The sequence below is a fragment of the Primulina huaijiensis genome, unplaced genomic scaffold (genome assembly GCF_012295235.1).
Source record: "Primulina huaijiensis isolate GDHJ02 unplaced genomic scaffold, ASM1229523v2 scaffold26229_ERROPOS72855+, whole genome shotgun sequence".
Lineage (NCBI taxonomy): Eukaryota > Viridiplantae > Streptophyta > Magnoliopsida > Lamiales > Gesneriaceae > Primulina > Primulina huaijiensis.
In genome coordinates this window covers 161,839-172,833 of record NW_027356350.1, presented here as the reverse complement: position 1 = coordinate 172,833, position 10,995 = coordinate 161,839, and the positions used below count along the sequence as shown (strand labels likewise).

At 35.7% G+C, this 10,995-nt stretch overlaps 3 protein-coding genes across 4 annotated transcripts; 2 read left to right on the top strand and 1 right to left on the bottom strand.

The window, feature by feature from the left end:
* The first annotated feature begins 1,007 nt into the window (after positions 1 to 1,007).
* LOC140967675 (transcription factor HBP-1b(c38)-like) lies at positions 1,008 to 3,024 on the top strand. The gene is made up of 7 exons (XM_073428370.1): positions 1,008 to 1,112; positions 1,261 to 1,473; positions 1,737 to 1,814; positions 1,926 to 1,974; positions 2,075 to 2,346; positions 2,497 to 2,745; positions 2,826 to 3,024. Exons 1-7 carry the CDS (start codon positions 1,008 to 1,010, stop codon positions 2,970 to 2,972), a joined length of 1,113 nt encoding a protein of 370 aa, XP_073284471.1. The 3' UTR covers positions 2,973 to 3,024.
* A 510-nt stretch (positions 3,025 to 3,534) lies between these two features.
* On the top strand, positions 3,535 to 5,348 carry LOC140967700 (homologous-pairing protein 2 homolog). Its single transcript, XM_073428406.1, has 6 exons — positions 3,535 to 3,669; positions 3,744 to 3,769; positions 4,011 to 4,278; positions 4,635 to 4,705; positions 4,783 to 4,971; positions 5,082 to 5,348. The coding sequence occupies exons 1-6, from the start codon at positions 3,642 to 3,644 to the stop codon at positions 5,178 to 5,180; spliced, it is 681 nt and encodes a 226-aa protein (XP_073284507.1). The 5' UTR covers positions 3,535 to 3,641; the 3' UTR covers positions 5,181 to 5,348.
* Positions 5,349 to 6,171: 823 nt separating this feature from the next.
* On the bottom strand, positions 6,172 to 10,366 carry LOC140967673 (protein NRT1/ PTR FAMILY 3.1-like). 2 transcript variants are annotated; one of them, XM_073428368.1, is made up of 5 exons: positions 10,223 to 10,318; positions 10,100 to 10,151; positions 9,742 to 9,959; positions 8,205 to 8,764; positions 6,172 to 7,427 (listed from the first exon to the last, which is right to left on the bottom strand). In XM_073428368.1, the coding sequence occupies exons 3-5, from the start codon at positions 9,910 to 9,912 to the stop codon at positions 6,542 to 6,544; spliced, it is 1,617 nt and encodes a 538-aa protein (XP_073284469.1). In that variant the 5' UTR covers positions 9,913 to 9,959; positions 10,100 to 10,151; positions 10,223 to 10,318; the 3' UTR covers positions 6,172 to 6,541. The 2 variants fall into 2 exon arrangements, with proteins under 2 accessions (XP_073284469.1, XP_073284467.1); XM_073428366.1 differs by lacking the exon at positions 10,100 to 10,151 and having other exon boundaries at positions 6,173 to 7,427; positions 10,223 to 10,366.
* Positions 10,367 to 10,995: the final 629 nt, after the last annotated feature.

The window sequence follows — 10,995 nt, the reverse complement described above, 5'->3', positions numbered from 1 at the left end:
GAGACAATCGTGTTGAATACATGTATGTGTTTTGCCACCGAAGCACCTTCTCCCATCTTCAAGTTGAATAACTTCTTCAAGAGATGTACTTTGTTGTTTGCTGATGGCTTCTCGTACATGTCTGACAGAATGGTCATCATCTGCTCCGTGGTTTTGGCCTCCGCCACGTTGTGCGCCACGTTCTTTGTTAGGGTCAATCGTATGACACCTAAAACCTGTCGGTCAAGGAGCTCCCAATCATCATCCTCCATCTTTTCCGGTTTCTTTCCTGATAGATGTTCATGCAGCTTCTTACTGTACAGATAATCTCTTATCTGTAACCGCCAGAACGAAAAATCTGTTCCCTCGAACTTGTTGATTCCTGGTCCCGATCCATCATCTCCGGCCATCACTTCTCTAGCCTTAGCAAAAAATCTAAAAAATCTTTTCTGATGTGGAAGATCAGACAAAGCTGCAACCACAGAGCATACTCAGAATTCTTAAGAATTTTCACAACAAGGCTCTGATACCAGTTGTTGGGGAATTACACCCCCGAAACGATGCCGACCACGATGATAATAGTACCCAAAAACTTGCGGAATAAAATAACCAACAAGAACACAAAGATTTACGTGGTTCACCCAATATAGGCTACGTCCACGGAGCACTGCAACTTTTATAACTGGAAGAAATATTATAACAAGTGTATACACCAATACACTCAATATTTCTCACACTCCCAACCCGAGTATACCGAGAAAATAATTTCTCTAACTCACACAAGAGAATTCCCGCACTCAAGAAAAAAATACACTCCTTTTTTTCTATGCACTCTCTATTTATCAAAGCTAAAAAGCTTTTGATTTTGGGATACAATAACTGAAGGAATTGAGCTTTATTTATAACTAATTCCCTCCTGCAATTTCACAATGTTTTCGATGTGGGATGAGAGTTTTTTTATTATTTATTTAATACGTGGGCCCCACCTTATTAAATAATCAAATCTAACAGCTACTTCTGACAAGAAAATGCACAATGAATTCTTTGCAGGTTCGGTAGATAATGATGACGGCAGGAGGGCAAATAACGTTTCTGTTGAGTCGGGTGACTCCCAATTTGCTGGACTCAACAATGTACGTACACCCTTTTTCCAAGATAACTATGTAATTTGCCCTCCTATTACATTCTTAAGCACGATTTGGTTCGTAAGTTAATTGAGTTTAAAGTAGATTTTCTGTTTTTACGGAGCCTTTTTTTTTTTTTTGAGTGATGTTTTTACAGAGTTTTGGTTCAGCTGGGACGGGATTAGGCGTTGGCACTTGGCACGGGACATTTTACTCTGCAGAATGGATGTTTAATGGTAGTCGCCGGGGGCGATGGTGGCTGTTGTTTGGCGTGACTGATGAGCTATTTGACAAGTGGGGTGATTCCGGGGTAGTGGCCGATAACAACCAACACAATGGCGATTCCGCTGATTCAGATGGCAGACACCAGGTTTTCTAAAGATATATCCGTGTTGAAAAATATAAATGAAGCTGGATTAATATTCGTGGTCAATTCTGCTCTAAAGATAATGAGTTGGTTTTCTGACTGGTTGATATGCTTAATTTAACGATCAAATTCTTTTAAGTGGCGTTCGTCGAGAAAGGCTTGTTTGTTTCTGAATCAACAGACCATAATATTTTTTTTTAGTTTCTTGATATGTTAAGTTGCGCATGAACAATGTTTGGTGATACTTAGGTTTTGGTGTTGGACAGGCATACGTTCAGCAGCTTGAGAACTGTAACCCAAGGCTGTCACAGTTACAGCAGGAGCTCCAGAGTGCACAGAAGCAGGTTTTTCTCTGCATGTTCTGAGTGAAATATCAAGCCAAACTAGCCTACGGATGGAGAGCATTGCATTTAAACATCGAAAAATGATAACTTTTGTTTGCAATTATTGCGCAGGTAATCTTGAGAGTTTCAAGAGATCAGGGCCACTCTTCACTTGGAAATGGTGATTGAATCTTCTCTTGTGCGTGCACATTTTGAAGAAAACAAATTCGGAAACCATTTCTAATTAAGGTGCCGTGTTTTGCATGAATATACATCTGCAGGGGATTTGGCATTTGACATGGGCTATGCACGTTGGCTTGATGAACATCGACGGCTAACCTACGGCTTGAGATCCGCTGTAAATGCTCATGCTGGTGACACGGAATTGCGACTTCTCGTTGATGGAATGATGTCCCATTATGAGGAATTGTTGATGCTTATGAGGATAGGTGCAAAACGAGAGGTACTTCACATACTCTCAGGCATGTGGAAGACTCCAGCCGAAAGATGTTTCATGTGGTTAGGGGGGTTTCGCTCCTCTGATCTCCTTAAGGTGATAAATTTTTTGTCGTTCTGGATCATCATAGTAGGAATGTGAGCCAAAAGACTTACAATAATCCACACATCTTCTAAAATGTAGGCACGTTTTTACCTGTCATCGTCCAAAAATCACATGTTTTTTCGTTTATGTTTTGAAAATCAGATAATTGGGCAGCAAATCAAACCATTGATCGAACTACAGTTTGCCGACATTTGTAATCTACAACAATGCTGCCAAGAGGCTGAGGATGCCTTATCCCAAGGAATGAAAGCTTTGCAACACTCAGTTGCAGGGACACTCTTCTCGCATGACTCGCTGGATCCTTGTACTTCTGCAAAAATTGCAGATTACATGGGGCAGATGTCTATTGCAATGACCAAGCTTGTTTCACTTGAAGATTTCCTTCATCAGGTTTGGAAGTTAGCTTATTAGCTGATATAGGTTCAATCAACAAAGAATTTAATTGGTAGTATGCATTTGTTCTTTCACAGGCTGACCTGTTGAGACAGCAAACGTTGCAACAACTATTGCGAATCTTGACTATTCGTCAAGCTGCTCATGCTCTTATTGTGATAAGCGATTACAAGTCTAAATTCCGAGCTCTGAATTCGTTGTGGCTAGCACGACGAAAAGAGTGACTTCCGCTGTATCGCTTTTGTTGTTCTGATCGGACTATTAACTATCAATTAATGTAGCATGCATAGTCACGAGATTGTCAACAGATACATGTTCTTCGTTGGATGATCGTAGGTGTCTTATGGTTCATGTGAATAACTCTGACAATGTTCTTCAAATTAGATTATGAGGGGTTTCTAACCCCAAATCTCATTTTTGAGATCATGATATCATACGAGCTCTAAATAATCGACGAATCTGACATTATTTTGATTACATGCGAGCGGGATTAAAGGCTATACAAATTCAACCTTTTTATTAATATTTTTTTTATTGATGATGAACTATCTAGTACATATAAAATTAAAATTTAAAACAATATTTTCGCTGTTTTAAAAAAAAAAAATATTTTCGTTATATGCATGCCACATGGCCCGCTATCGTTTATTGAAACTGTACAGTTTTTGATACCTACGGTTCCCTCCAATTTCAACTATAATCGCTACATACGACAGAGACGAGTCTCGCTATCCTGCTGATAAGAGTATTAAAGGGTAATTTGGTCACAACATTTCAAATACGTCAGTCTTATATAATGGGCGGGAAGGCTTTGCTCCGAAATTTAAAAATTATCTGGAACAGCAATTTTTCTCCCGCACGAAACATTTGCAGTTCTCCGCAATCTCGAATCAATGGCGCCCAAATCGGATAATACCGAAGGTAAGTGGCATATACTGATCCAATTCTGCGATTTGCTGATAATTTTTTATTATAGTTTCTTTGCTTGTTTTCAGGAATCGTGCTCAACTTCGTAAATGAGGTGAATCTCGTTTGCTTCCTTTCTAATTCTTTTAATACTCTCAGTTCACTCTATATTTTGCTGAATTGCGAATTTATATGGTTTCTCTTTTGTTGAATTTGAGGTTTTGCTTTAATTTTAGCTAGTTGGGTTTTTTTTTTGGGAATTTATAGCTGGATTTGTTGAAGTTACTGACTTGTTAATAATTAAAAGATGTCGCTATGAATATTCTTCACAAAATTATTTGTGTCATTATATGCAGCAAAATAGGCCTCTTAATTCCCAAAATGTGGCTGATTCTTTGCAAAAGTTTAATCTCAAAAAAGCTGCAATTCAAAAGGCTTTGGATTCCCTTGCTGATGGCGGGAAAATATCATTCAAAGAGTATGGCAAGCAGAAAATATACATTGCTAGGCAAGACCAGTTTGATATTCCAAACAATGAAGAGCTTAATCAGATGAAAGAAGAGAATGCCAAACTGCAAGAGCAGCTAACCGAACAGAAGAAAGCTGTTGCTGAGGTCGAGGGAGGTACACATGTTTGCTCTTCATTTTTTTTCTGTCCAAGTAAAGAGATGAATGGGTTTGCAGCCTGCAATTCACAATTTGGTTCTATAAATATGAATGTAGCGTGAATTTATAGATAATCCTAATAACGTCCAAAGTAAAATCTCCCTATATTATACAACATTTAAGAAATCCAAACTTGATATCTTGTTGAAAAAATATATAATGGGGTATTAAGGTTGCCTGTGGTAATTTTGCTATAATTTTTCCTCTTTTTGTCATGTGTTTCGGCATTTTCTTTGCTTCGAATTTGTGACTTTCACCAAACACATGATGTCCAGTGTCTAATCTTCTTCTCTTTCATTTATTTACTATGGTAGAAATCAAAGTACTGCAGTCAAATTTAACAACGGAAGAGATCCAAGCCAAAAAAGCCAAATTGGTAAACGAGGTATGGGATGCAGAGTTGAGATTAACGGGTTCTCTTTGATATCATGGATGTTTCCTTAATGAACTCGTGATTCACAGGTAAATCAAATGGAGGAGAAACTGATAAAGTTGAGGCAAGGGGTTACACTGGTTAGTCCAGAAGAGAGGCAGCATGTGGAGAAAAATTATACAGATATGATAAATCAATGGAGAAGACGTAAGAGGATGTTTAAAGATGTATGGGATGCAATAACTGAGAATTCCCCCAAGAATCTTAAAGAGTTTAAGGTACTTGAACACTGATGGACCCAAAATACATTGAGTCTTGTCTTCTCAATTAAATTAATGGCTTGCCTCTAGGAAATGTTTTTCTTCTCACAAGAACTATAATTTTTCAGGACGAACTAGGAATTGAGTATGATGAAGATGTTGGTGTGAGCTTGCAGTCCTTTGGTGATATTAAGCAAAGTGGAAAGAAAAGAACCAGATGCAATTGAGTTATTTTTGTTTTTGTTTTGGCCAAATACGCAAATCCTACTAGAGAGAGTGAAAGCTTTTATTAATACTCTAATGTAAATCGGTAGAGGTTTAACTTTTAAAGCTACTGGTGTACCAAGTTGCATGAGTTTACCCTTATTTTAATGTTTATAATTTCATTTGTTTCACTTTATTATATAAATATCGCACATAAATATAGGAATTAAATGTTTTTTTCTCTTAGCTACATACTCATTCCAAAATTTTGAACCATTTTATTAAGTGAAACAACTAAATGTTAATTCATATTTATCGATAATCAACTACAATTCATATTAGTCATCTTTAAGCCCAACAAACTTCAACTCATTAGCGGACTACTCGAAGCCAACACCAAACCAGCTAAGCCCTCGTCTTCTCTGCCCACTCCTCATTTTCCCCCATTATATTTTCTGTTGGTCCTCTCAAAATTGAGGATCCTATCATACTTTACCTTTTACAAGTAAATGAATCATTAAAAGTTCAATATTTAACTTCACTACATTGATGTGTTACAAAACAAATCATTCTATGAATGAGAAGGGAATAATTCTTTTGTGTTAGTTCAAGTGTAAATAATTTTATTCCATCACTGTACCAGTATCTTGAGATCTCCAATCAACAAAGTTGAGTTGCTATCATGAAAATTTTATTTTGTAGGTTTTAAGTTCATTATTCTTGACAAGTTATAAACTTGATCTCCATCCGAGGTTTTAAACAATGGATCCGTTAAGTTATCTTATGATTTCACTCAATCAAAATGATTAAACCATTGAAGATTAAGTTTAGCACATTATTATGTATTGGGCGTACACGGCCAAACCTACTATCAATAATTTAATTTTGTGTTATAGTTTAACATGACAGTTTTATCTTAAATACGACACCCCCACACTTCGAGATATTTATAATACGATCTATTACATTTTTGAAGTACAGAAACTTCGAATTATATATAGTCCTAATTCGGATTCTAAGTGGAGGAGAATACATATCCCTTGCTATTTGTAATTTCGTTAAAACTAGCGAGATTTAAGATTTTTACAAAATTGAAGTTCTCGTCAAAAAATAAAAATAAAAAAAAAAATTGAAGTTCATATTTCAGTTTGAAAGTCCTTCCAATATATACATATATTTTTACGAAATCGTATGATTTCTTCGTGCAAAAGCCTTGTCATAGTTATGTCAAGGCCGATTGACTTGTCCCCTCCAAATAGAACTACAGTGTTCTTGATCAGCCATCATTTTAAAGACAATATAGGACTTACCTTTCATCCTGAATTCCAAACCTTAAAATCTCATATTAAGAAAAACTTTAATTCCAAAAACTAATTTCCTTCATCTAAATATGGCTAATTATCTCAATCCCATCTTCTGTCTCCCTTTCATTTTCTTCTTTACGAACATGAAGCGGCTTCAAAGTGTAGAATTTTGCACAAAAGACGTAGTAAACAAAGTTCACCAGCTGCAGAAGTGTGATCAACCAGTAAAAGTACTCCAACTTCCCTCTATTCAGATTATTATCCGGCAACCAATTTGACCCATTTGCCCCTTCGCTGTACTTGTGCACAAGAATAACCAAAAGGGTACTCGTGTAACTTCCCAGAGAAATGGAAAGCCAGAAAAACGCAGTTGCTGTGCTTCTCATACTCTCGGGAGCCTGGTCATACAAAAACTCGAGGTGCCCGATGGACATGAAAGCTTCCGCTATCCCATGGAGACTATACTGCGGTAGCAACCAAAACACCGAAATGGGAATTGTTACTTGAGGTTTGTCGATCAAACCATTCGTTAGAGCGGTGTTTTTACGTCGGATTTCGATAAAGCCAGCTGCAAGAGTCGCTAACAGCGAGATTCCGAACCCTATTCCCATACGGGTCAGAAAAGAGATTCCTCGCTCGAGGCCTGTGAATTTACGAGTCAAGGGGACGAAAAACTGGTCGTAGAATATTATGGTGGTTAGCATGGAGACTTGAGTGAACACTGACATGGATGCAGCTGGGATTTGGAAGCTTTTTGTGAGGTTTCTGTTCATGGACTTGGCTTGTTGGAGGGAGAATGTGTTTCGCTGTGCTGATGCTGTGATGAGGATGATTCCGGCGGCCCAAATGGGACCCATTCGGATCAGGGATTTGAGTTCTTCGACCCGATGTGTGGTGCTGAGTTTCCACAGGTTGGGGGCTTTGGGGTTATCTTCTTCTGTTACAATGCTCGCCTTGTCCAAGAACCTGAATTTGATTTTGTTACGAAAAATTCCAAATTTTCTGTAACTTTTTAAAATATATAACTTCATATGTTCTCAATTATTTTAAGGAAATTTTGAAAATAGTTTCATGTTTAACTATATTTAAAAACCAATTTTATTGTAAAGCTGTCATTATAGATTTTTGTAAAATTCATAATTTGCGTTTTGTGCTACTAATACCAAACTACGAAAAATTCCAAATGTTGCTTTTCTTATTGTAAAAAAAAGACTATTAAGAAATTTGTAAAATGTAACCAAAAATTATAAAACTATTCAGGAGAGGGTTATTTTCGAGAATAAAATTAGCAAAAATATCAATATAAGAAATTTTATTATAAAACGGCTTCCCAAAAAACCCAGCCATTTTTTTTTACTATTTTTAAAATTTCTCAAATTATACTTTTAAATTATTAAATATGTGAAACTTTATTTTTCACAAAATGTTATTATTAATTTATACATATAGTAAATAAATCAAATTTTTGTCAAAGAAAAAATAAATCGATTATATTATGAGTATAGTAATAAACTAAGAATAATAAAACTAATAATAGGAATAACAATACTTATCGTGGAATAAATTAATAATAATAATAATAGCATTAGAAATATTAAAAATAACGGTATTAACAAAATTTTAAAAAAAACATTTAGTAAATTTTAAAAATAACTCACTCCATATTCTTTGTAAAAAAACATTAGTTAAAAAAATTGACAAAAAAAACATTAGTGAAAAATTTACTGTAATCAAACAACTCACTCCATATTTTTTGTACGAACAAGTTTCCCACCAACAGAGACAGCAGCATCGATCTCCTCATCGTCATACAACAAACCAAGATCCGACACCATCGCAACCTTCCTCTTCTGGTACGCCGCCACAACCACCTGCAGCAACCTCGTAAATGGGCTGCCGACTGGGTCCATTTTCCGGTATAAAGGGTATCCAAATATGAATGCAACAATTGAAATAGCCATGGCAACCGTAGGGATATCAAGTCCCCAGTCCCACCCAATATTATCCTGAACATAAACAATCACAGTATTTGCCACCAAGATTGATGCCCCCATACAAAAATAGTACCAGTTGAAGAATTTCCACGTTCTCATCTTTTGCTTTGGGTCGTTTTGATCAAATTGGTCTGCCCCGAACGAGACGACACATGGCCGGATTCCACCCGAGCCAACTGCTGTTAGTAACAGTGAGAAATAGAGTATCGCCAGTTGCCCGGAATCAGCCTCTTTGCAAGAATCACCGTTTTTGCAAGGTGGGGGACGTAAGTCGGGTAGAATGGTTGACATTGTCAATATGATCATTCCCTGTGTCAAAATTAAAAGCACGTGTTGAACTTTTAACTTCCTGCTCTGCCACTGTATCAAATAATTTACTAACAATTTTATATTTTGACTACATTTTTATGGTTTCCAAACTTGTGCAGATATGTCCAAGATTTTTCGTGTATGAAGAAAATATATTTAAAAAACAATTTAGGGGTGTCAATCGGGTCGGGTTTTGGGTCAACCCGCGAATTTTTTTCCCAACCCGAACCCGAAGCAACCCGAAAACCCCCAATCCGAACACGAACCCGTCTAATCCGCCTAACAAGAAATTTTTTTTATTTTTTTTAAAAAAATTAATGAAAAAAATTCGAAAAAATAAAAAAATTATAATAATATTTTAACTTAAACACATAATAACAAAATTTTTGATTTAAATTTGAAAGTGTAATTGTAGAAAATTAAAAATATATTTACTAAATCAAATAAATAATTGTTAAAAAAATAAAATATATACAAAATAAATATTAAATAATAAAAATTTAACATATAAATATATAATAAATTTTGTTCAAACATACAATATATAAAAATATAGTTAATATTTTCAAAAAAAAAAAATTCGGGTCAACCCGCGACCCAACCCGAAACCCATCTAACCCAGCACTAACCCGAACCCACCCAACCCGAACCCGAACCTGAACCTCATTTTTTCGTGTTGGGTCGTGTCGGGTTGATGGGTCGTGTTGCATTTTGACACCCTTAAAAAACATTGCAGAGGAATGTAAAAGTTTTGCATTTAGGAGTATGTCGTGGTAAGTATACCTAAAATGAAAAGTTTCATACTTTTAAAAATAACATAGATTTGTTATTGTTAAAAAACATACTAAATTATACAAAGAAATTAAATCTTTGAGTCATCCTTACCTCCATAGCTTATTGGTAAAAAACGTGTACCAAGTTAATTAAGTAGGAATTAGTTGTCATAAAATGCCTGAGAAATGGTAAAGAAACTTAACTAATTGGTATATTAATGAAGCAATTGTTATGGTCCAAAATCTTCCAGCGAATGCATCAGCGATGAAAGCTCCAAGCAACGGTGTCAAGGCTGCAGTCCCTCCAAAGTTAGTGAGAGTATTGGCTGCCTTAGTGAGTGGCAGATGTAGTTGGCTTGTTAAGTAGCTTATCATGTTTGAACTAAATCCTACCACAGCCAATTTCTCACATATTTCATTTGCTGCACAATTACAACATGCACAACAATCAGTCCCCCGCCATTTAATATGTGTGTGTGTGTGTTTTGTTGCATGCGAAAGCTCAACAGAGAATGTATTGGTAGGGAGAATTGAACTAGTGACCGTTTGGTCACACGCTCACCTGTCCCCACCAACTGAAACTCCCCATTAGGGCTTATGTGAGTTTGTCTTTCCTGTATGTGTGATGCTCAATGAAGAATCAAGAATTCAATTAGATGAAAGCTTGAGGAGTAAGCGATCTTACCAAATATAAATGGCATAGTGATGATACCACCCTGATTGTTTTTGGAATTTCGACTCATTATCTGTTTCATAATTCCCTTATTTTGCTGCAATATTCTGTTGATTTCTTATGGTACCAAATGGTCCCTAAAAGCTGAGTACTTATAGGCATGTATCGTGTAATTTTTGTAGGCAGTAAGCAGTGAACTTGTGTGTACTGTCACTTTTAGCTTTATGAGACCGATTCATCCATGAAAGATTAGGCCATCAAGTCTTCAAATTAGGTCTTAGGTGGGATATTTGAGATTTATATTGCTTTAAATAAAACAAAATAGGGGAAAAAAGTTCCTCGGTTTTTATACATTTATGAATAATGCATTGATACACCATTAAATATTTTTTATATTACTTATATTTTCTGAAGTTCAAAATATCTGTGTTGATTTCATTCTAAATGAGGATATTATTTATGTACGTAATTCGTTTGATCTGAAAAACTAACGAAGAATTAAACAATATTTAAAAGTCCTGCCATTAGAATAATTTACATTTCACTCAAAAAATGTTTGAGTTGATCAAGGTTTTAGTTAGGGGTGTAAATTAATCGAGCTTACTCGAAAAATATTTGATTCGTATTTGAGCTTATTGTTGGGAAAGATAGCCAAATTAAATAATTTTTCGTACAGAGTAAGGGTTGATTCTTTTCCCTTTAGCTGTAATATCGGATCAAAATATTTCTACGATATCAACAATGATAATAATTGTGAAGAAAAAAACACAAGGATTTTTACGTGG

Coding starts and splice junctions, on each gene's coding strand:
- LOC140967675 (XM_073428370.1), top strand. CDS start 1,008: ATGCACAATGAATTCTTTGCAGGTTCGGTAGATAATGATGACGGCAGG. Junction 1,474..1,736: donor ATTCAGATGGCAGACACCAG/GTTTTCTAAAGA, acceptor GGTGTTGGACAG/GCATACGTTCAGCAGCTTGA. Junction 2,746..2,825: donor TTGAAGATTTCCTTCATCAG/GTTTGGAAGTTA, acceptor GTTCTTTCACAG/GCTGACCTGTTGAGACAGCA.
- LOC140967700 (XM_073428406.1), top strand. CDS start 3,642: ATGGCGCCCAAATCGGATAATACCGAAG. Junction 3,670..3,743: donor CAAATCGGATAATACCGAAG/GTAAGTGGCATA, acceptor GCTTGTTTTCAG/GAATCGTGCTCAACTTCGTA. Junction 3,770..4,010: donor TGCTCAACTTCGTAAATGAG/GTGAATCTCGTT, acceptor CATTATATGCAG/CAAAATAGGCCTCTTAATTC.
- LOC140967673 (XM_073428366.1), bottom strand. CDS start 10,292: ATGAAACAGATAATGAGTCGAAATTCCAAAAACAATCAGGGTGGTATC. Junction 9,960..10,222: donor CACTATGCCATTTATATTTG/GTAAGATCGCTT, acceptor GTAATTGTGCAG/CAAATGAAATATGTGAGAAA. Junction 8,765..9,741: donor CTTCATTAATATACCAATTA/GTTAAGTTTCTT, acceptor ATTTTGACACAG/GGAATGATCATATTGACAAT.